This window comes from Pristis pectinata, chromosome 2, assembly GCF_009764475.1.
Source record: "Pristis pectinata isolate sPriPec2 chromosome 2, sPriPec2.1.pri, whole genome shotgun sequence".
In the NCBI taxonomy this organism is placed as follows: domain Eukaryota; kingdom Metazoa; phylum Chordata; class Chondrichthyes; order Rhinopristiformes; family Pristidae; genus Pristis; species Pristis pectinata.
In genome coordinates, this window is record NC_067406.1 from 85,250,700 (window position 1) to 85,275,608 (window position 24,909).

A 24,909-nucleotide genomic window follows, 5' to 3' on the forward strand; every position below is an offset into this window, starting at 1 on the left:
GAAGAAAGAAGCTTGCTTTATTAAGGTTTAGGAAGCAAAGATCATATAGGGCTATAGAGTTGCAAGGTAGCCAGAATGGATTTTAGAGAACTAGAAGGGGGCCTTGGTGAGTAGGACTAAGGAAAACACCAAGATGTTCTACTCTTATGTGAAGAATAGGAGGATGACTAGACTGAAGGTAGGACTGATTTAGGGATAATGTTTTGAACTTCTACATAGTCGTATAGTTTAAAAATCAGCAATTCCAAGTATACCTGCTGGCTTTTAAGTAGAAAATCCAGTTCTCTGGAAGAGATTGGGGCATTGACAATGATCTTTGTGTCCTCCCTGGCCACAGGAGTGGTGCCAGAGGATTGCAGATATTGTTCTAGAAAGGTAATAGGGATAATCTTGGGAATTATAGACCAGTGAGTCTTATGTCAGTGGTAGGCAAACTATTGGAGAGGATTCTTCGGGACAGGATTTACGAGCATTTAGAGAAGCATAGTCTTATTAGGGATAGTCAGCATGGCTTTGTGAGGGGCAGGTCATGCCTCACAAGCCTAATTGAGTTTTTTGAGGAGGTGACAAAACAGATTGATGAAGGTAGAGCAGTGGATGTGGTGTACATGGATTTTAGGTGTTTAACAAGGTTCCTCATGATAGGCTCACTCAAAGTCATGAGGCATGGGATCCATGGAAACTTGGCTTTGTGGATTTGGAATTGGCTTGCCCGCAGAGGGTGGTAGTAGATGGAGTGTATTCTGCCTGGAGGACGGTGACTAGTGGTGTTCTGCTGGGGATCTGTTCTGCGACCCTGTTGTTTGTGATTTTTTTTTAAATAAATGTATTGGATTAGGAAGTGGAGGGGTGGGTTTGTAAGTTTGTAGGTGGCACATTGTGTTGTGGATAGTGTAGAAGATTGTTGTAGGTTACAATGGGATATAGACAAGATGCAGAGTTGGGCGGACAAGTGGCAGATGGAGTTCAATCCAGAAAAGTGTTAAGTGATACACTTTGGAAGATCGAATTTGAAGGCGAAGTACAAGATGGTTAAGAAGGTGTATGGTGCCTTCGTTAGTCGAGGGATTGAGTTCAAGAGCCATGAGGTGATGTTGCAGCTCTACAAAACTCTGGTTAGACCACACTTGGAGTGTTGTGTTCAGCTCTGGTCACCTCATTACAGCAAGGATGTGGAAGCTTCAGAGAGGGTGCAGAGGAGATTTACCAGGATGCTGCCTGGATTAGAGAACGTGTCTTGTGCAGAAAGGTTGAGCGAGCTAGGGCTTTTTTCTTTAGAGTAATGGAGAATGAGAGGTAACTAGATAGAGATGTATGAGATTGAGGGGCATAGAGTGCACAGCCAGCACCTCTTTTTTCCCCAGAGCAGCAATGGCCAATACCAGAGGACATCAGTTTAAGGTCAGAGGAGGAAAGTTTAGGGGAGATATCAAAGCTAGGTTTTTCACACTGAGTGGTGCATGCCTGGAACATGCTGCTGGGGGGTGGTGGTACAGGCTGATACAATAGAAAAATTTAAAAGACCCTTAGGCACCTGGATGTAAGAAATATGATGGGTTATGGACTGTGTAGGAGGGAAGGGTTAGATTGATCATGGAGTAGGTTTATATAGGTTGGCACAACATCGTGGGCCGAAGGGCTTGTACTGTGTTCTATGTTCTCTTTGGTGGACCTTGAATCATGCTGGTATTGCTAGCGTTTAAGTGCTGATTTTACACTAGTCTCACTATCTGTTATTTGTTGTAATGTAAATCTGGACTTGGCGTTTCAAGTAAATTGCAAGCAAAATATGCTCAGCTAAACTTGTACCAATGTTTGCTTTCTAAGCTCTGTTGTCAACCATATACACAGTACTTGGTGACTGCAGCACAATCCTCAGTGATTTTTATCAGAAGATAGTGGGAAAGGATTTCTGAAACTTGGAGTGTAGGCTGAAGAGTAATATCTACAAATTCATGACTAAGCTATTTTATTTCCACAGTCAGACTGAGAATGTTCAATCACTGGTCTTTCCTGTGATGTACCTGAATGAGGTAAGGCCAAATACTGACTAGAAATTGCTTGTATTAAAGATGCAGGTATTTTTGCATTGATGCCATCTGAGACTGCATTGCTTTCCAGTAAACCTTCCTTCACAATCTCCTCTGATCCAGGGTTCCCCCTTTCTCAATGCAAGGAGGAATGGGGTGCAGTTTGCTTTCACGTGTGCACCAATTGGCTCTATCACTCAATTTACTCCAATATTGCAATCTTCCCAACTGCCCACTAATGTACCACCCCAGATTAAATGGGGTACCACCCACCCAGTGGGGAAAACTTCAATTTTGCAAACTAAGTTCTTGGAAAAATTGGCAAGTATTATTTGCTTTATATCATTTCTAAGTGTAACGCTGTTATGTAATTGTACATGCAGTCTTTAAGAGGGGCTGGGAAGAACCCTATGATGTGTTTTTTTTTTGCTGCATTCTATGTCTCTGTTTTCCACAAGTAAAGCTTTAGAATTAAGCAATGATCTTGTGGAACAACAGATATAGCTGCAGAAAGGGTTGCAAATTAATTGTTTTATAAATTAAAGTATTTTGTTCTGGAAAGACAAGCTGTGTTTTCTGTTGTCCCACATATTGCGTTTAAATTTTCACCTCAGATGAGTGGCATGGCACTGGGAGCCATCTATTTTGTTTTACTGTTGGTCTTAGTTCATAAAGTTCTATTTAGGGCAATTGATGTTTAATACTTTAAAGTGGTATGTTTTTGCTTCAAACAACAAATTAAACATCATAGGAAGTATTTCCAAGGAGATGGAACCATTTTGATGGAGGGCCATATGTAGGATCTACTGGTATCTATAACTTTCAAAATATTACTTTGAGTGAGCTGAACATCATTAAGTAACTTGTTTCTTCCCTTGCAAATCCCTACTCAAATCTGTCCAATCAATTTTCTGATCCTTGCCCCAGCATTGGAATGTTCCAAACCAAAATCATAAATGGATCCCCCGAAATTTGCATTAATAGATTTTTCATCTCTCTACACCCTGAAATGAGGTTTGACACCCCATCCTTCTAACTCTTTCCAATGTTTTATAACTCTGTCCTTATTCCAAAGTCTGGATTGCCCTGATGTGGTTGCACTTTTAACTGTCTAATTGCATTGTGAATACTTCCTAGCAATAACACTTTGTTCTACTCCTGCATTGTTATTTCTAGAGCAACATCCCAGCCCATGAATCAGTCTTTGCTTGCCTGTCTCAACCATTGGCATTATCATCCACTGATGTTGGGTAAACTCCTGTGCATGCTTTACAATTTCTCTGTCTTCACTCTCTGCATTGTTAGATAGCTTGTCAGTATCCACATTTGAAGTGAAAATTATCTCTTCCATTGAAACCTCATTCACTCCTCTGTCATCACAAACTACTTACCCTTGTAAGTGATTTCATTCCAGATCAACTGCTCCCCACCCCCACCTCAAACATGCCCTACTTATTCTGGAAGAGATTCCAAACACTTGTCTTTCTATCAATGGTTCCTAGTTCCATAACATTACATATCTCTTCCTTGCTTAATAGCCGCTCTGTCTCTACTACCTTCCATTCTTGCTCCTCCCTACCCAAATAAGCATTCTATTGGTCATACACCCATGCTCCTTATGATCCTGCTGTGTCGGTAACCCTTGCCCATCATCCTTGGCCGTTGGGATCTAACTTGTAAGCAATCTGTTTAGGTCACCCCTGATATTTTTCTTCATGGCTGCAGTGCTGTTATTGACTGATTTATTGCCCTTTGAAGTGTTGAAGGGCACTTTCCATGTAAATGTATGTTGGTGGTTTGAATATAGTGAATTCTGCTCAAAAGAAAACAAGCTGATAATTCCAAAAACTGGAATGCTTTAACTAATGATCTTTTTTAAGAAGTTCAGTACTATTAAAATTAATCACCTCTTCAAGCTTTTGAATATATTGATGCATGTTGATTAAAAGAAGTTTTTTTTTAATTATTTGTCTCATGAGTCATCTGTGGATCAGCCATCACTGGGATTTGTCAATGAATGGAATGTAGACCTTTCAGTCAAATCTGCCTTTTTTTAGAAATGGTAGAAGTTATCTCATCCAAACCTCCCATATATGGATTCCATAGCCATAAGACAATAACTTCAGAAGAAAAAACTGTGGCAAAAATCATCCTAACCATCCTTGCAGATCACTACTGTTATCTCCCCATCTCTCTCTGATGCCCCAGGCTGGTAATGTACAAGTATTGAAATTTGTAAGCTTTAGCATTTATAATACATGATTCAACCTGTCAGTCCCAGTCCAAGGACAAAATGTTGTGTAGAACTGTTTCGAGTATCTAAACAGTTTTGTAGCAAAAACTAACAGTAGTTGGACCCTTGAAAGATGTGGACAAACTAGAATATTTTCCTGTGAGAAATCAAGACCATAATATTACTGGCATTCTTGGCATGTCTAATCTTTGATGTAGTCTAAGTAGTTCTTTGCTGCTTACCATTTTTTGCATTTGAAAGTTAATTGGGATAATGTGAAATGATTTATTGCTATAAAACAAAATGAGAGTTTTGTCTTTAAAATCAAAAATAAAACTGGTGATGCTATAAGTCTGAAATGAAAACAGAAAATTGTGGGAACACTCAGCAGGTCAGGCATCATCTGGGGTAAGAGGAAGAGTTAATGTTTCAGGCAGAAGATATTTGGTAAGAGCTGGGAAAGAGAATGAGATTTTAAATTGCAGATAAGGTGGGGGAGGAATGGATAGGCAAAGTGAATACTTTCTGGGACAGTGAGGCCAGGGGGATAAATTGTAGCAGTCATGTGGTCAATAGGAGCAAGTCGGGGATGGAGGAAACAAAAACAATTAAATGGGTGCAGTTAAAGTGAGGATGCAGCTGAAACTCTAAATGGCAGAGCTGTAGGAAATGGTCAGCAGGTCGGGTTATATGAATGGAAGGAGAAAAACTGAGCCAAAATAACAGATGACTAGTGGCAGAAAAGGCCAGTTCTGATAGAAATAAAGTGAGTTACCTGAAGTTGTAGAATTCAGTAGTCTGAAATGCTGCAATGTGCCCAATGTGCCTCTATGAAAAATGAGATGCCAATGTTGGGCCTCATTATAAAAATGCAGGAGGCCACATACCAACAGGTTGGAGTGGGATGGAGAATTAAAGTGGTGGGTAATGGGGCTGTGAGTCACCCCTGCAGGCTGATAGCAGGTGCTCTGCAGAGAGGTCACCCAATCCATGTTTGGTTTCTCCAGTGTGAAGGAGACTACATTATCAACACAATGCAATACACTAGATTCAAAGACATGGAAGTGAATCACTGCTTCACTTGGAAGGACGGTTTGAGTCCCTGGATGGTGACAGGGAAGAAATAATAGGATGAAGGGTTTTGATCTGTTCAGAACAGGAGAATATATTTGTGGGCTGTGGTTACCCCTGGTTACATCTTATCCATGGAATTATTTTTCTTTTCCACTTTCCTTGCTGCAGAGTGTTTTGATTGATGACTCCTCAGCTTCCAAGGTGCACTCCATGCTCCTACTGACAGAAGTGATAACTGCGATCCCATTTATGATGATGAGTCTGGGTCTGCTGTTTGGATTGATCTTCATCATACTTGCATGCACTAATCGTAATGAGGATAAGGAGGTGGGTGTTATGTGTGGTGTCTTTTTAAAAAAAAAACACAACGGGGACAGGATTAGGCCATGTGGCCCCTTGGGCTATCTCTGTCATTCAATAAGTTCATGACTAATCTGATCTTGGCTTCAACTCTTTTTTCCCTGCATGTTCTCCATAACTTTCAGCTACCCTAAAGAACAGTCTCAGCCTTGAATATATTCAATAACATTGTCACCATAATTCCCTAGGATAGGGAATTCCATATATTCACAATGCCCTGGGAAAGGAAACTTCTCTACTCTGATTGCATCTGAAACCATGCTTCCTAGTTCTAGATTCCCACAGGGGGAAGAGTCTTCTCTGCATCCACCATGTTAAGCCCCTCCAGAATCTTGTATCCTTTTAAAATGTCACCTTTAGACTCCATAGGCCCAACCTGCTAAAAATTTCTTCACAGGACAACTCCTTTCACCCAGTTAATGAAAGCAAAATATATATTTATCAGCAACTGTGGAGAAGAAACCGGTCAATATCTGATGACTGGTCATTAACCTGAAAACTTCCATCTCAGGAATCAAGCTAGTGAATTTTCTCCTAAACTAACTCCAGTCCAGAATAGTGTAGACTATTCCCAACACTGATTTTTCTTCTGCAATTTCTTATTGCCACCTGAACTGATTCTACATCTTAATAGTTCGTCAAGATCCATGCTCTGTACTGTACTCCTGATTTACAGTTCCTGACAATCTATATGTGATTCTTATCCTTAGTATTATATTTTGCATAACACTCGATTTAACATCAAGTTTATGCTGGTAAATGGTATATTATTGCTCAATCAGGTGATGTTTCAATTTACTGGATGTAGTAGTAATGATGAACACAGAATAGGAAAGTTCCTACTTGGTTTATGTTGCTATCTAAATTCAGCTGCAGTCCATTGTGGGGCCCTACAAATTGCCAGATTGATTGCTACTGGATGGTATTTCAAATCCATGATTACTGAGTAAGGACTCAGTTGGCAGTGGTTCTTTTCAAGAATCACCCCTTTTGTCTCCAGATAAAGGTCTGTTTGTGTTCTAGTTCTGAAATCCTGACCAATACAAGAGACAGGCTTTAGGAAAAGTAGAGGAAAGAAAATATGGGGAAAGAAAGAAATTTGGGCCCGGAAAATTAACTTCTAATTTGCAAGAGTTGCCAACAAATAAAAAAAAGCTGCATGTCCTGTGGATTTGCTAATCTTGATAGAAAGTAACTCCCACAAACCACAGGGAAGGAATGAGATTGCCAGATATTTCCATTGTCTGAAAGTTTAAATCAGGTTTGTGTATTGATTCCCTTGCATCATGCAAGTGTCATAGATATTAGAGGATATGAAGGTAAAGATCAAACTGTTAAATCTTATCTGCAAATCAATGATCTTGTTCAATGGCAGAAAAGGTTGGTGGCCACGAGGGCACAGGTTTAAGGTGCTGGGGAGTAGATATAGAGGAGATGTCAGGGGTAAGTTTTTTTACTCGGTGGTGAGTGCGTGGAATGAGCTGCTGGCAACGGTGGGGGAGGCTGATACGATAGGGTCTGTCAAGAGACTGTTAGATAGGTATATGGAGCTGAGTAAAATAGAGGGCTATGGGTAAGCCTAGTAACTTCTAGGGTAGGGACATGTTCGGCACAGCTTTGTGGGCCAAAGGGCCTGAATTGTGCTGTAGTTGTTCTATGTTCTAAGGAAGAGTCAGAGTTGTACAGCTTCTAATGCTTTCCAATCAAACTTGATGAAGTTTAAGATACAGCAGCTTATCTTTTGGTTCAGCACTTTCCAACAATGAGTTGAAGAAATGCAGAAATTTCTGCTGTTTCAATTTACATTTCTTTTAGACCCTTTGTTTTTCCCTTTACTTGGAGTCATAGTCGTCCATGCCAACCAAGTTGCCTACCTGAGCTCGACCCATTTGCCTACATTTGGCCCATATACCACTAAACCTTTCCTATCCATGTACCTGTCTAAATATCTTTTAAATGTTGTAATTGTACCCACTTCTTCCACTTCCTCTGGCAGTTTATTCCATATACCCTTACCCTCTGTGTGAAAAGGTTGCCCCTTGGATCCCCTTTAAATTTTTTCCCCTCTTGCCATAAACCTATACCCTCTAGTTTTAGACTCCCCTGCCTGGGGTAGAGACTGATCCTTCACCACATCTATGCTCCTCATGATATTATATACCTCTTGCCCTCTGTGCTCCATTGGAAAGAAGAAACCTCAGTCTATCTAGTCTCTCCTTCAAACTTAAGCCCTTCAGTCCCAGTAACATCCTTGTGAATCTTTTCTGCACCCTTTCCAATTTAATGGCATCCTTCCTATAGCTGGGAATACTCCCAGTGAGGTCTCATCGTCAACTTGTACAGTTGCAATGTAACATCCCAACTCTTGTACTCGGTGCCCTGACTGATAAAGGCAAGCATGCCAAATGCCACCTTCACCACCCTGTCTATCTGTGTCACCACTCAGAGAACTATATACTTGTACCCCTAGGTCTCTCTGTTCTATAACACACTCTCTCCTGTGCCCTGTTACTTACTGTACATGTCCTGTCTGGTTTAACTACCCAAAATGCAATGCCTTGCATTTGTCAAAGTTAAATTCCATCTGCCATTTCTTGACCCATTTTCCCAGATGATCTAGATCCTGTTGTAATCTTAGATAACCACCTTCACCATCCACTCTGCCACCAATTTTGTTAACTTACTAATCATGTCAACTACGTTCTCATCCAAATTGTTAATATAGATGGCAGAGGGAGTTTTGGTTGGGGTGGTGAACTAAGTAATCCCATGAGGAGGACCACAGCATCTCCTCAGTGGAATGGGTTAGGTAAACAGTGAGCTGAGATTGGAGGCTTCAGTTAGGGAATAGTGAATGTTGACGTCCATGAACTCAGCTTAGATCTTAAAAAAAAACAAAACAGGAGACTTGTTTGTGACAGATTAGTGATGGTTTTGGAGTAGGGATTAGAGAAGGAAAATGACCGAGGAAAGGAATAAAAGATGGTCAAAGGATAAGAGAAGGGTGTAGTGGTCTGTTCTGAAATACTGCTGAAATTGTAACATGAGTGAATGCTAATTTATAATTGATCCCAATGTAACTCATAAATAGTGCCTTGTGTGATTTTTTTAATCTCTTAATACTAGGAAAGATGAGCAAATTTATCCTTGTTGCCAAATGAGATTTGGATCGCAATATATAATTTGGATGGCAGTTTTAGGTACCTTAAATTTACCTTGGATAAAACTAAGCCAACAGAAGCTGATCTAACTCTAGAATCCAATGAAAGTATAGTGTTGGATACTATTGAATCCTGTTTTTTTTTATTTTAAGTATGTAACATTAAAGTATGATCAGCTTGAAAACTGGATTATTTTCTGAGATGAAAATGTTGATTTTAACCCAAATCGTGTCAAGTGGGCAAATAGTTATATTGTCCAATGTGACCTGCCCATCCAGGAGGAGAGAGAACTGGAGAGCCAGCTAGATTCCCTTCAGGTTGAGGACTATTGGAGCCTCAAAGTGGAATTCAGTATTTAAAAATCTCTCGGGCCTGGCAGCTTGGAGGTCCAAATAGTTTGAAACCTCTTCGGCTCTTGCCCTTCCTGCTTAAAATTATCCCTTCAATTGTTTTGTTCTGTGAGAAATAAGCATACTTACACATGAAACCAAATGTTTATCTTGCTCAGTGCAGCCCATTCTGTGTTTTAATAATGAAGTGATACACTTGTTTTTGAACAGGGATCAGAAGCAGAAAGAGCACCTCTGTTGAAATCATCATGAATATCCATGCCAACACTTTCAGCTGTGATCAAAAACAGCAAAGCAACTGATACATGTTTGTGTTTCTTCTTGCATCTTCTAGAGTTGCACAGGTTTTTATGACTGACTTAGCACAATCTGGTCCTTGAAATTTGATGTAACCAATGTTAATTATTCATGGTTTAAACTTGCAAAATTGTGGGTGGAGGATATGTTATGCTACTTCTAGTTACCGAATTGAGTTTTAAAACTTCAATAATGTGGTCATAATGGTTTTAAGGGAGATGAGGCAACCCAGTTTTGCAACATTGACTACCAAGCCCAAATTGACTACCAGCCTTTTGTAACTAAACCTTGTAACCTTCATCACTTGTAGTATCAACATTGTGCATGGAGGTAACTAACTTGCATTCTGTATATATTAGTGTGTGTAATTTAGCAGTTTTTCCTCCATTGTTGATAATTGGCCCTGGTCTTGGGTGATTTTTTTAATTCCAAGAGAGCTAGTTTGTGGGTGAGCTGTCATTTTCTTTTTCTACCCACCACCTCTTGCCCTGCCCCCTTACATCACCATACTCGCACTTTATTTATTCTGCACTTGCACACAGGCATTTTTAAGGGGGAAACGTGATATTAAATGGTAATTAAATGGTTGCAGTTAAAATGGCATCACAATTCTAGTTTGTGTGGATGCAAATCCAAAAATTACCTTAGTGCTTTCATAAGCAAAGTGGTTTAATGTGGTTTTTAAAAATCCCCTTCTAATCAATTCTGCTTAGATCCCAGTGGATGTTGATGTATACTTGGTTCCTTTAAATGTATTCCAGCCTCCTTGTGTTGCCAAATCATTTGAGACCTTTTAAACTTAATGGAATGGGTAATAAGAAGGTTGCCTTTACTATGTAGCCATCCGTTTAATGACTGGTGTTCTTGAACCCAGAGATGGGACTGTAGATTAGTTTGAAATTTGCTTAAGGTAAGGCAGAAAATGTTATTGAATGATGTACTGGAAATTTATGTACAAACAAAAGAATGTAGAGGTTCAAGGTTGCCTATTTAATCCTCAGTTTATTAACCTTAAGCAATCAACTGATGGTCTATTAATGTAATTTATAATCTAGTTAGTGCCCTTTCCTAATTTTGTGATCTTGAATGGTTGTTAGAATCTATTCACTCATTTGTGTCCAGCTTAATGGTAAAGATATGGAACTAAGCAGCACCAAAATTAGAATAATTTCCAAGAAAGCAGTCTCAAGTGTCATTGATTTGAGCCTTTGCTTCCTTCCACCTCTATGCTATGCATTTGTACTCATTACCAAATAATGGACTCCTGTAAAGTTTTTTTTTAATAAGGGGAAAAAAAATGTTTTTTAAATAAACACAACACTCATTCCTTGTCATACATTTTGGCATTTTATGTAACTGCTGATCCATGTTTGGCACCACAATGTACATGTTGTTCAGTGTTACTCACAAAATAGTAATAAATCTGCTGTTCAATTTGTTTTGTAATCATTTGTAAAATGACCATACAAAAATGAAGGCTGTGTTAAACTACCATTTTCTACTGCACGTATTAGAGTTTTTATTTGTGGTGGAATCGGAAATGATGTCACAAATTCACCATCCTCTTTCTGGGACTAGAATATTGTCCCACAGAAGATTGAAATGGATTCCCATCTGCAAGTCACATCAGAAGGATGAAAGTGTGTAGTTTCCTGAGTGCACTTCCTTTTACTTCAGAATACCGATGGTTGTTTGATCACGCAATAAATGTTGGTTTAGGCTGAGACTCTTTTTTTAATGAACAAAACGCCATCCTGCTGGAGGAGAAACATGCTTCACAATTTGTATTGGTTCACATTACAGTTGAATATTTTATTTGAACAACTCTGGTTCATATTTCTCATTGCTACCCCAAGTTCTTTCTGTAGATAATAGATTACTAACATTTTATCATCTGCTGATATGGAAGCAAAATAGCTAGGATTATTGGTAATACCAAAGTTAATGGACTGTCTTTTACCTGGTATGCTGAAACTGGGTAATGGTTCCTCTTCAGGCTGGCAGACAATATGTCTGGTCCCTGAAGCCCTGCTGTGGGGTAAGGGAATGAGCAAAGGGAGGGCCAATTGGTGGAAGATGCCCCTTCCTCTAAAGCTCTCTTATCCATCTTACCACCCTTTTCCTTCTGTTTCCCTCTGTTCCTTATCTCTTTAACCCTCTCACACCGTGACCACTTTCCACCTCTCCAATCCATACACTTCCTTTTCCTTCTCACAACCTACCCCCACCTGAACCTAGCCTTGCCCTATTTTCAGCTGCCTTCCAATAAGCCTGCAGCCTATCCTAGAACCTCAAACTCAGTCTCCCCTCCCTGGCCCAACTTGTGCTGAGGGAATGTTGCTCAGTGGGTGAGGACTAGGGTGGTGATCAGAGGCCCAGATGAAAGGGAAAGAAAAGGTGCATGAAGACAATGTATGGATTGGAGAGGAGTGGGAGGTGATCATGGTGTGAGAGGGATACTGAAGAGATTTGAGGGATGTGAGATGGAGAGAGTGGGCAAGCTCAGCCATGTGTGTTGACAGGTACCTATGTACATAGCCACCTATGTCTTGGTGTCTGTACAACAGAACCTTGTCTCCAGTTGTCTTGGACCTCTAAATCATGTAAGGTAAATTCCATACAATACGGAGTTTGGGACCTGGCATATCAGGACCTTAAGTCCCATATTCAAAAGACCTGAATGCCACTGTACTGTAATAGCCCAGGAGATCTGATAATTTGACACCTTATGGAAGACAGGATACAGCTAATGCAAACAAGGCAATGGGTACACCTGGAGAAGATGAACAGTGACTGGGGTGAGCTTGGTAACAGGAATGAGCTCGTAGGGCACCTCAGCAACTCCCCTTCCAGGATATGTGAATGTCTGGTTCAGTCTATATCAGGAAACCTGTACACTATGGTTATCAGTGGCTGTACCCCAACTTTGAAAGCTATGGATGTGACCAAGAAGGGTTTCTGTTTTACCCTGGGTGGTGGGAAGAGAAGATCCTGGCATATATTCCAGAGGGGGTCCAGGTGATCCTTCAGTGCCAGGTTGGAAGAGATGCAATCCTCTAGAAAGAGCCAAGAAGGTAAATGTGCTCTCCCAAAACCCTATTTCTGACAAAGTGCTTGGAGCACAGACTTGTCACAACCTGCACTGTTTTGCTGGAGGAACAATCACAAGACCTCTTAGCAACATTTCTAATCCAGGTCCTGCACGTGTTAAAATTATTTCATCATCATCATTGCAGCAAGAGATCACAATGATGTTCAAATCAGCTGTACAATGACAGGTACCAAGTCTGTTGGATTGACCACCACCCAATTTGCTCTGTAACATCCATCAGCTTGCCCCCCCCCCCCCCCCCCCAAAATCAACATTAGAAGTCTTGAGGTTCTGCAAAGATAGCTCTTCTCAGAGATGCTAACTAATTGGAGCTGCAGACTGTGTCTGGACTGCCCAGATGTCCACTAACTAATGTTTGTGAAGAGACTCTTGGTTTCTTTGCCATTAAATATCAGGACCGGTTTGATGAGAATAGCCAGGAACTAAAAATGCACACGTGAGGCATTCTTTGAATGAAACTTGACTCAGCCTCGAAAAGAAACTTCTTTACTGGCACCTGAAAGCTGATGTCCCTGATCTAAGAACACATGGATGGGAAGAATTTGAGAGATCCATCAACCCACTGATAACCATGATGAGTGGACTTTTTAGATCTACCAAGGTGGTCAATGGCCCATATACCCACTGGCCTGCCCCACAGAGACAAGAAAAGAGATCAAGTTTAGAGAGGAAGCTGGTGTCTGCTGAAAGAAACACTTCAAAGAACTCATAATCATTCACTTACTCAGGAAGGCAAGCTTCTGATCAAAATGGCCAGGTGCAACCAGTTCCAGAGATGGTAGCAGCTGAGGAGTTTGGGGAAGTACACCTGTCATGTCGCAAAACGGGTGTCCCAGGGTAAGCTCAGAAGACAGAAACCTCCCATGGAGAAGATGGGCAAAAGCTCGCTTAATCCTGATTTTCAGTACAATTACAGACCATGAAAGCGGGGCCTCGCGATCCTTCTGACATTGGGTTTTAAGCAGGAGGTGTCAGAAAAGTAACCGCAGAGGTAACTAGCTTGTGGCAGTGAAGCATTCATAGCAACATTTCTTTTTGATCCTTCGATGTCGACTCTTCCTATCATTTGTATTGCAGAATTCGTCAAGTGTTGGATTGTTTGCCCGTTAGTAGGGAATGTGAGCTGGGGTTGGACTGTCGTGAGCCAGGTTAGTTTTACCCTATTGACGATGTGTTGTTGCAATAGTCATCCTGCAAAGTATAAGAGGAACCACAGGTTCGGACATTTGGTGAATGTGCTTGGCTGAGGAGCTAATGGTACGAAGCCACCATCTGTGGCAATTGGTATCAAATGCGTCCTTTGAAGTTTATAGGGGATGTGGGAGAGAGCTTTAAGCATTTTATAGGGGACATGAAACTGTCTTGGCAAGCAGGATTAAGAAGAATCCCAAAACCTTTTGTAAGTATATTAGAAGCAAGATGGTACCGAGTGAAAGAGTAGGTCCTCTCGGAACAATGGAAATTGATGTGTGGGATATGAATAAGGTATCTTCATTAGTCACACGTACATCAAAACACACAGTGAAATGCATTTTTATTTTGTGTAGTGTGTTCTGGGGGCAGCCCACAACTGTCGCCACGCTTCTGGCGCCAACATAGCATGGCCACAACTTCCTAACCTGTACATCTTTGGAATGTGGGAGGAAACTGGAGCACCTGGAGGAAACCCATGCAGACACTGGGAGAAGGTACAAACTCCTTACAGACAGTGGCCAGATTTGAACCTGGGTCGCTGGCACTGTAATAGCGTTATGCTAACCGCGCCTGCCCTAGATGAATATTTCTGATCGGTATTCACCAGGGAGAAGGGTGTGGAGGATGGTGTGTCAGGGGCGGGGTATGCTGATATTCTGGAATATGTTTGTACCAGGAAGGAGGAAGTATTAAATATATTGGCACACGTTAAGGTGGATAAATCCTTAGGAATAGAATGTGTGTTCATCTAGAAAGGCAGGGATTAATGAGGGGGAATCAGCATAGTTTTGTGCAGGGGAAATCTCTCCCAAATCTGTATTTTTCAAGGAAGTAACTAAGAAAATTGATGAAAGCATAGTGGTATACGTGGTCTGGCAAGGCATTTTACAAGGTCCTGCACAGTAGTCTGGTCCAGAAGATTAAAGCACACGGGATCTGAGGTATTTTGGCAAACTGGATCCAATATTGGCTTGGTGATGGGAGACAGTAGTGGTGAAGGTTATTCTGACTGGTGTTTAACCAGTTGTGTACCACAGATCGGTGCTGGGACCTTGTATATAAAGGCAGATGGAATTTAATCCAGACAAGTGTGAGGTAATGAATTCTAGGATAACACATACTAGCAGGACATGTACAGTAAATAGCAGGGACCTTGGGAGTGTTGAACTACGGAGAGACCTTGGGGTGCAGGTCCATAGCAACCTGAAAATGGTGACACTGGTGATTATTACACTGGTGAATATTACAGGTATTGAAGAAGTTTGCTTTACAGGCTGAGGCACTGAGTATAAGATTTGGGATGTCATGCTTGCAGTTGTACAAAACATTGATTAGATAACACATGGTGTATCATGTACAGTTCTGGTTGTCACACAACAGGAAGGATGTGATAGGATTAGAAAGAGTGCAGAAGAGATTCACAAGGATGTTGCCTGGAATGGAGAGCTTCAGTTACAAAGAGAATTGGATAGGCTGGGTTGGAACTCACTGGAGCATGGGGGAGGCTGAGGGATGACCTTTTATAGATGCTTATATGATTATGAGGGGCATAGATAGGGTAGGTTTTCCCATGGTGGGAGTTGGGGGGGGGAGCTGTGTGGTCTAAAACCAGAGGGCATAAGTTTAAAGTAAGAGGGAAGAAATTTAAACAAAATCTGAGGTGCAAGTTTTTCCACACAGGTGGTAGTTGTATAGAATGAGCTGCCAGAGAATGTGGTAGAGGCAGATACAATTACAATGCTTAAATGACATCTGGACAGGTACTTGAATAGGAAAGGCATAGAGGGATACAGGTCTAATGCATAGATGGGCATTATAGTTGGCATGGATGAGTTGGGCTGAAGGGCCTGTTTCTGCACTGTACTGTTCTATGACTCTGTCCCTGATGTGACTGACCTCGACTTCATGCCACAGCAAACTATCAAGTCTAGCCCGACCAATAAGAAATCAAAGGCCATAAGCCAAATGAAAACCACTGGGAGTAGACTGCATCAAGTTTTGGAACTTGACACAGGAATTCAGTCACAAATTCCCAGCCTCCTCTCTCATGCTTGGAAAGAGGAAGAGGCCATGCCAAGGGACCTTGGATACAATCATTGTGACCATCTTCCAGGGTGAACATCACCAGGGTCCTCCTTAACCACCCCCCACTGGCAGAGGAGTTCTTTAAATCACAGTGTGGATTCTGTCCATCTGGAGGCACAGAGTGGACGTCAGCTCCACCCTCCTCAGCTCTAAGATGTGCAAGTAGTAGCATTAGCCACTGAATATTGCCTCTTTTAACGTCACTGAAGCCATTACCTCCATCAATTCAGAGGGACTGCAGAGCACTTTTGGCTGCCAGCAGAAATTCCTCTTCATCTTGCGTCTGCTACTTGATGGCATGTAAGCTGTGACCTTAACCAGTGGACCTGCATGTAGACCCCATCTCATTGTGGACTGGTGTCAACTAACATTGCATCAGTGCCTCAATGCACCATTTCAAATCAATCCCCCAGGGACTGTCTAAGAGGAAGAAATGATAGCAAATGTAATGTAGGATAAATACATCCCAGGATCAAATTTAACAATGCATTGAAAGCAATTTGTTAATATACAAGCAATTTGTTAATATACAACACACTTGCCCTAGATAAAGGGAGGTGATGCTACATACAATGCCTCAACCAAGAAGACTTGATACATTTCACTCTTGTGAATGGTTGTGGGGGGGAATGAGCGGGCAGTAGCAGATGGGTGGGGTTGGGAGACTGGGTTGGGAGACTGAGTTGGGTTTCCTAATTTCAATCTATCCTGAACTGAAAGTTTTTGTAAGTTACTAGTCTGTTAACCAATAGTAAATTTGTTGATGTACCAGTTCAGGAGACTTTGTGAACAGGTGCAAAAAATGACTCAAAATCATTCAATTATACAGAATAACCATTGCAGCCCATGACTGACAAGTGTGGCACTTTTGGTTGGACGCGAAGCTCAATGGGAGCTTGAGGAGCTGCACCTAGTTTTTGTGAATATGCAGGACATCTTCAAAAGAATGTGTTGTGTTGTGATTTTTCAGATAATTCTCTATTCCAGTTACAGGTGCTTTAGACCCATCTTCTGTTTCATCACCACCCTTTTTCCTTTCCAACACAACCTATTTGTCATTGTAATTTATTCTTTACTGTCTTCCATCCCTCTTGGACCTTGAATCTGTCTCTCTCCCTCGCACTGGTGAAAGTTCATCAATCTGAAATGTTAACTATTTCTCCCTCCATAGATGCTACCTGACCTGTTGAGCTTTTCCAGCACTTTGTGTTACTTCTGAAACTGCACAGGTCTGGTAGCACCTTTGAAGGAAGGGGGCTGATTAAACTTCGAATCTCTTTCTCAACATCCATACTGCACTTCCAAGCAGAAGAAACAGGAGTTTCTCATCCTTCCTCCATCTCCTATAGAGAGAATTTTCTTGGAGAAACAAGTAAAAGGCAGAAAGTTCTTGCCCTCAATCTGCCTGAAGTTGCATTCAATAATTTCAGCAAACCTTTAATTCAGCTTGCTATGCCATTGTAATGACACTTTGTAAGTTGTATCTAATTACATGGTTTAAAACTCAACATTTCTTTGGGATCTCTTTCTAAGCAAATTTTATTTAGAAAAAATTCTGTAACTAACTTTGATATGTAGGAATGGTACTTAAATACATACGTATCCTGAATTGCACAGTAATTGGTGATGCATTCAGAGTCCACTCTACAGGTTGCACCAATGGGCCTCTGTGCGATCCACCACCAGAGCATTGATCTCTTCATCCGCTGAGCTAATGGGCTTCGGTAATTGGAAACTGGAGATGACTCAACCTACACAATTGAAGTAAATATATTTTAGAACCAATTTAACAGACAATTGTCCTATTCAAACAAATTCTACATCAACATGTTGCAAGTTTGTTTTGTATTGTGATCTGAAAGTTTGTCCTTCTCCATACTAACCAGGTCAACAAAATTTAATTTTGAATGGTGTTGATAATTCGTAGAAATTGCTGGCCCCATGCATTTCATTCTAAACCTCCCTCCCTTAAAAAAGTTCTTAAAATCTACCTTTTTGTGCAAGCAATTTGGCTCTATTAACATCTTTAGCCCCACACCCCATTTGTGTCTTGATGTGCTTCAGTAAAACATGTTTTGTGAATGAAAACGTTATTTATTTAAATTTTAATACACATGACCTATTGAAATTCAATTGTCCAATGGCTATCCAATTTTTTTTACTACAACACCACACGATAGTTATAGGAGTGTGTGTGTTTCTGTTGAGACAAAGTTGCTCAATCTAATTTTTTTTCCATTAACTTTCAAGTTTATTTCCTTCTGTTAGTTCCAAAGCGTAGGTTTTTGGCCTCATTATACTGTCTGTTATCTTGCAGCAGGTTTCTTTATCATCCCAAGCCACTGTCTCAAGTTGAACATACCCCAGCCAACCTATGTAAACCCAATACTGGGTATACAGTAATATGTAAACCCCATACTCCTTGGAATTCTCTGCCCCTGAGGGTGCTGGAGGCTGGATCATTAGATATATTAATGGTGGAGATGGATAAATATTTGAAAGATTGAGGGTTGCGGGGAACTGGCACAGAAGAGGAGTTGAGGCCAGCAGTGATTAGCCATGATATTGAAAGGCAGGGTAGGTTTAAGGGGCCTGGTGACCAATTCCTGCTATTTTCTGGTGCTCTGTATGAGCTATGGTATTGCTCATCTCAACCCTTTTGGATACTGAAACATCCAGCTGGGTCTCTGACATCTCTAGGTGCGACTATTTCAATACTTTTAAACAAGCTTCAATTCTTCGCCTCCTGAGTTTCAGCTTATCCAAAACTGCTGCTGAAATGCTATTACACTATAATTCCCACTCATCCATTATTCAATCCTTATTGGCTATTCATTTCCCCCCCCCCAACCCCCACATAAAAACAACCAATTGAAACTTCCAATTCTGAATCTCAATGGATTCTCTCCATTTTATCTCCTTGACCTCCTCTAGCCCCGCAATGCTGCCTCTCCATCCCACAACTTTGTCCCTCCAACTCTAGACTGTGCGCTCCTCAGTGGTAGCCATGTCTTCAGCTGCTCATCTGATGCTTGTTAATTCTCTCCTGCAATCTCTCACTCCCATCCTTGCCCAATTCCCCAAACTAAAATCCTCCTCAAAACCATTCCTTCTAACGTCTACACCTTTGTTTTTAATAGGAGATTAAAGTGACACAGTGAATGTGGATGTTTTTATAGGTTACTGGCTGACATCCATTGTTCCATGTTCTGTAAAGTGAGGTAATCTAACTCCTATCAAGTTTTGTTCATCCATCACCCCTGCACTGACGAGCACCTCAATTATAAAGTTCTTATCGTTTTTACGTAATTCCTTTGGTCTCGCCCTATCCCTACCCCTGTAACATTACAGCGTTAGAACCTGCGATTTTTTGTGCGCTCCTCTAATTCTAGCCTCTTCCTCCTCTTTAAATGTAATGATTCCACCGTTGGCTGCTGTACTTTTATCTTCTGGGACCCTAACTGCAGGTATTCTCTCTCTGAACGTCCACCACCTTTGAGATCCAATTCGTTTAGCTTTAGGTCATCTGCCCTAATATCTGTTGTGTGGCACAGCATAAGTTTCATTTGATAATGTACCTGTGAAGCATCTTACAATATTTTTGCTGCGTTGAAGATTCCATACAAATGAAGCCCACTTTCATTATCCTGGTTTCTCAAAACGCAATTTGCAATGACCAGAAGCATATTAACTACAGAGCAAACCTGCTTCCCGCGAGGAAATAGTCGGGTTCAGATGCAAATATCTCCTGTTAAATTATTAGGATCAAAGTTATGAATTAAAATTACAAGTTTGTTCGTAAATTCAAAACGTGCAAGTCGAGAAAACTATTTCCTGTACATCCTTAAAGAACCAGTGACATTTGAACAAAGTATCTTGTATTTTACAATTCATTAACTGTGGGAAAGTGTGCACATTGAACGTTAACCAGCTATATCCAAACTTTTCGAATGTGGCATTGCTGCAAATTTTGAGCTCTGGTTTGGTTTTGAAATACCTAGTTTATTGCACTGAATTGGAAGTTTGAATCTGACGCCAGTTGTGTTTCGTTTATAACACTTCTCGATTATTACTACAAGACTGTTCCGTGAAGTAGGATTTTGATTCACGCTGGTATTTAAAATTACACTTCTGTTTTGGTTTTCGGAGCAAAGGGGAATCGCTAGTTAAAGACTCTCTTGTGGCAATTATTTTTGTATCCCATTAAACTCGTCTCCGGGTTGGAATTTGTACTTGGGGAGCCGGGTGGGTGGGGAAGAGAAGCAGGGAGGAAAAACGTGCTCAAAATGATGCCGATCGGGTTACACTTAAGATTTCCACTCATTCATTTGTTTAATTGCACATTTAAAATCTTCAATCCTCTGGCACAACAAGCGGCATAACAGAATGAACTTTGTGTTCTCATTTACAAAGTATTCCTTGAAGAGCGGTAACCTGTTGCAATTGTAATCGGACAGGTGAAAATACGGATTGTCACCTAAAAGCCACCAGTTGCACTCACATATTTCCGCATGTTCCCAAGACAGGATGGGTTCCTGTTGAGGTGGCACTGCCTTCTGGGGTGGGGGTGTTGGCGAACGTTTTATTCATTTCACACAGGAAAGCAAAACTGTATTAAGAAATGCATCAACTTTAAGATACAAAAGAAAAACTAAATTGTTGCCAGTTGAAACTAGATTTTAACAAAATGTTTGGATATCCTTGAAAACGTTGTCTCTTTAAATGTAGTAGTTTACTATCAAAGCATTTGAAAGTCTGCTGGAGTATCCCGAAACGTTGGCAATGCCTTCCCTCCCTCCGACAGAGCCTGTTCGACCCGTTGAGTTCCTCTGGCAGATTGTGTGTTGCCCTAGGTTCCAGCAGCTACGGTCTCATGTCTCCCTCTGAAAATGCAAGTGTAACCTGTCCTTGTATTTCAAAGTTGTGCTACTGCTATCAAACTGACCTTCTGCGTCCGTCCTACCCACACAGCAGCTGCAAGTCATCGCCATCCCGTCAAACTCCCTCTACATTCTGCTCTATTTATAGGGAGGCAGCAGATAATCTATTCAATCCAGAGACCCACATGCACTTTCCATAACCGATAACATAATTTATCTGATCTTTTGTTTACCCTCTCTGTATGTTAGTTATCCACCTGTCAATTCTAAATTGTAATCCGGGATGACCGATTCGCAGAGGATCAGGAGGGAACAATTCCCATGGCGTAAACAAAAACGGACAATACGTTAATAACTTCTTTTTTGAAGGGTGAAGGTGTTACTCCCTTTAGCAACCAGGTTTCATGGTGTCAGTGCAAGAATTATTCCAGAAGTTCCTTACCATAGTGCAGCAGACTAACAAAAGTATGCCAGTGATCGCAAGTACCTTGCTCTGTTCAGTCCGCATGGTGACGGTTGGTCAAGTCAGTGCACTCAGGTTTGTGCACACGTGTGGGAGCGGGTTTGCCACCTGAGTATTTATCAGATGTGTTCGACTATCACCTGATGAGCATGCAGGGAAGCGGCCAATGATCAGGTGCTGTGAATACAAGCGGTGCAAAGGACAACTGGCAACAGCCTGGAAAGATCTTGCTCTCGATTATTGCTCGGGTTATATTACACAAGAGCTAGGAGGATGAAGCAGCTGGACAGCATGTGCGGTTAGTCGATAGCTTCATTAGAACATACAACAGTACAGCACAGGAACAGGCAATTCGGCTCACGATGTTGTGCTGAACTAATGAAACTAGTAATTAAACGCCTAATCCCTTCTGCCTACATAATATTCCTTCATTCTCCGCACATTCATGTACTCTTAAACGCCTCTATGGTATTTGTCTTCACTACCACCCCTGGCAGCACACTCGAGGCACCAACCACTCTCTGTGTAAACATCACTTGCTCTGCACATCTCCTTTGAACTTACCCCCTCTCACCCCAAATGCATGCCCTTTAGTATGAGTCATTTTGACCCTGGAAAAAGATACCAGCTGTCTATCTATGCCTCTCACAATCTTATAAATTTCTACCACGTCTCCCCTCCGCCTCCCCTGCTCCAGAGAAAACAACCCAAGTTTGTCCAACCTCTCCTTATAGCACATGCCCTTTAATCCAGGCAGCATCCTGGTAAACTTCTTGTGCATCTTCTCCAAAGCCTCCACATCCTTCCTATAATGAGGCGACCAGAACTGAATGCCATACTTCAGCTGCAGCCGAACCAGAATTTTAGACAGCTGCAACATAACTTCCTGATTCTTGAATTCAATGCCTCAACTAATGAAGGCAAGCATGCCATATGCCTTCTTTACCACCCTATCAATCTGTGCAGCCACCTTCAGTGAGCTATGGACTTGGACCCCAAGATCCCTCTGTACCTTAATGCTGTTAAGGGTCCTGCATTGACTGTGTACTGTCACTTTACATTTGATCTCACGAAGTGCAACACCTCAGATGTGGTTGGATTAAACTCCATCTGTCATTTCTCTGCCCAAATCTGCAACTGATCTATATACCGCTGTATCCTTTGGCAGTCTTCTACTATCCTCAGCACCACCAATCTTGGTATCATCCAGGAACTTACTAAATAGTGTCATCCATGTTTTCGTCCAAGTCATTTATATATATCGCAAACAGCAGAGGCCCCAGTACGGATCTCTGTGGAACATCATTAGTCACGGACCTCCATGAGGCTTCAATAACATTAAATGTGTACTTGTCCAATTGATTCATGAAGAGAGATTTAGTAACAAAGATACTTGAGTTTTAACAATTACATGTGGCACAACAGCTTGTGCAAACTACTTCCAAAAATATCTTTACACCTTTTTTTACAAGTATGTATTTTATCATAATACAAGGTAGTGAGGTACAGACAATGGGAACAACACGGGCAGTTTGATTACGTGCAGTGGAATGATTTGTCTTTAAGGAGATGGCATGACAGTACAAAGGATGACTTAAACTTGTGTAGCACCTTACTGATTGTCCCTGAGCACTTCACAGCCATTGAAGTACTTTCAAAGTGAGGTCACTGTTGCAATATAGGACTCGTGGAGCTAATTCTGCAAAGCCAGTTCCCATAAATAGCCAGATAATTTTTTAAGTAATGTTAGGTGAGCAGTAACTATTGACCAAGACACAGTGATAACTTCCCTTTTCTCCGAAACCCACTTGAGAGCAGATAAAACCTCGGCTTACCCTGGTTGGCAGAACAGTACAGTACTTGCTCAGCACTACACTGGAATGTCAGCTTTGATATTTGTGCTCAAGCTTCTGGAATGGGTCTTGAATCTGGTACCTTCTGATTTAGAGGCAAGAATGGTATCAATTCAGCCAGCACTGACACTATCAATCACATTCTTGTCCATTTTTTTTCTCCATCATAGAAGGCATACACTGAAAAATAATTCCCTTTTAATGAATTTCCATTACAAACCAATCCCTATTCACTCTCACAGTGTGTGTAGAAGTTGAGGTTTCCCCTAACAAAGATCAGTGTTTGAAGTTACATGAAGATTTATAAAATGGGGCTGATTATTGTTGCTTACAATGTGATCTATTTAGAGCACTTTGCAATTCAAGGAAGGAATTGGTAACATTCAGTCAAGTAGTTTTACTGATAAATGGTGCAAGATCAAGGAATCCCCAGAGAGACCATTCAGTCCATCAACCCAGCTCTTTAAAATAACTTTCTAATGTAGTCCCAGGGCCTGGCATTTCCTGCACAACCCTGTCAACTACTCAAGAGCTAATACAGAATCTGATTCCATGAGCCTTTCTGATAGTGAGCTCCAATTCTTAACAGTCCTCTCGGGTGGGGTTGGGGAGAGCATGAATGTTCTTCTCATTCAGTTTCTGCTTTCACCGATTCTTTTAAATGCATGATTTTGTAATATTGACCCACTGGCAAGTTGCCCTACTAAATATCCCATAAGTTTTCGTAACCACCTTATCAACTTGCCCTGGTGCTATCAAGGTCCCAATGCCAATGTTCTTGCAATTGACACAAAATAGTATTATTTAGATTATGCTGCAACTCCCAAAGTCCACCACCACCACTGACACACATCAAGTAGCACTGTTGAGAGTTGCAGGATAATCTCACCAATACTCTTTCGGGGCCACTTGTCCTCTTGGAGTTTGCTATAGTCCTGGACACTATTTGTCACATTGTCAGGCTTTGTGTCATTGACAAATGTTGAAATCATCCCCCTATATTCAAATCCAGGTCATTTATATATGGTAAGGGAAAGAATGGTCCTAAATCAGATCCCTTGGGTTCCTTCATCCTTTCCTTCAGTAGAAAAGCATCCACTCTGTATTGCTGATTTCCATTAGCCAATTTCAAATACAAGTTACCACCATTCCTTTTGCTATCACATTCTTCCATTTCCTATTACGTACTTTTCTCAAACTTACTAATTAAGGAAGGTCCCATGTGTCAATTTGAGGAAGGCTTCATCCTCTTTGACTTACTACTATGTTTTATCATATTTCTGAACAGTCCATGAACCCATGAACACTACCTCATTATTTCCTCTTTTGCACTATTTATTTATTTTTTTGTAACTTATAGTAATTTTTATGTCTTGCACTGTACTGCTGCTGCAAAACAACAAATTTCACCACACATGTCAGTGATAATAAACCTGATTCTGATTCAGATCTCCTGTTCTACCTTTCCCAACCATTAGTTATTTAAAGAACTAAATTGGGTTGATGCTTCAATAAAGCTATCATTTATTAGTATTTCTATAATTATTCAGTCATGCTTCTCCATATATTCTCCACAATAACTTTATCCCTCACATTGGTCTCTAGAAGGCTACCCACCACTGGCATTAGACTGTCCTGTAGTTAGTTGTCAGGTTGTCATTGTTCCCCTTTTTGCAACGGAGATGTAACATTTGCAGTTTTCCAGTCCTCTATCAGTACTCCAACTCATGGTCAGAGTTGTAACACCATATTCTGCATTCTGTTTTTCTTTTTTGTACTTCTTCAATGTACTTATGTATGGAATGATCTCACTGGAT

At 41.0% G+C, this 24,909-nt stretch overlaps 2 protein-coding genes across 2 annotated transcripts in view; one reads left to right on the forward strand and one right to left on the reverse strand.

Annotated features, from left to right (window-relative positions):
* LOC127567381 (lysosome membrane protein 2-like) overlaps window positions 1–10,939 on the forward strand; it is a 45,920-nt gene extending 34,981 nt beyond the window's left edge. Inside the window, exons 10-12 of the mRNA XM_052010229.1 lie at window positions 1,982–2,033; window positions 5,506–5,664; window positions 9,419–10,939. Coding sequence (XP_051866189.1) covers window positions 1,982–2,033; window positions 5,506–5,664; window positions 9,419–9,460 — 253 coding nt within the window. The 3' untranslated portion in view covers window positions 9,461–10,939. The remainder of the gene's footprint in view (window positions 1–1,981; window positions 2,034–5,505; window positions 5,665–9,418) is intronic.
* Window positions 10,940–11,088: 149 nt separating this feature from the next.
* On the reverse strand, window positions 11,089–21,321 carry LOC127567382 (liver-expressed antimicrobial peptide 2-like). The gene is made up of 3 exons (XM_052010230.1): window positions 21,219–21,321; window positions 17,496–17,647; window positions 11,089–11,259 (listed from the first exon to the last, which is right to left on the reverse strand). Exons 1-3 carry the CDS (start codon window positions 21,282–21,284, stop codon window positions 11,202–11,204), a joined length of 276 nt encoding a protein of 91 aa, XP_051866190.1. The 5' UTR covers window positions 21,285–21,321; the 3' UTR covers window positions 11,089–11,201.
* Window positions 21,322–24,909: the final 3,588 nt, after the last annotated feature.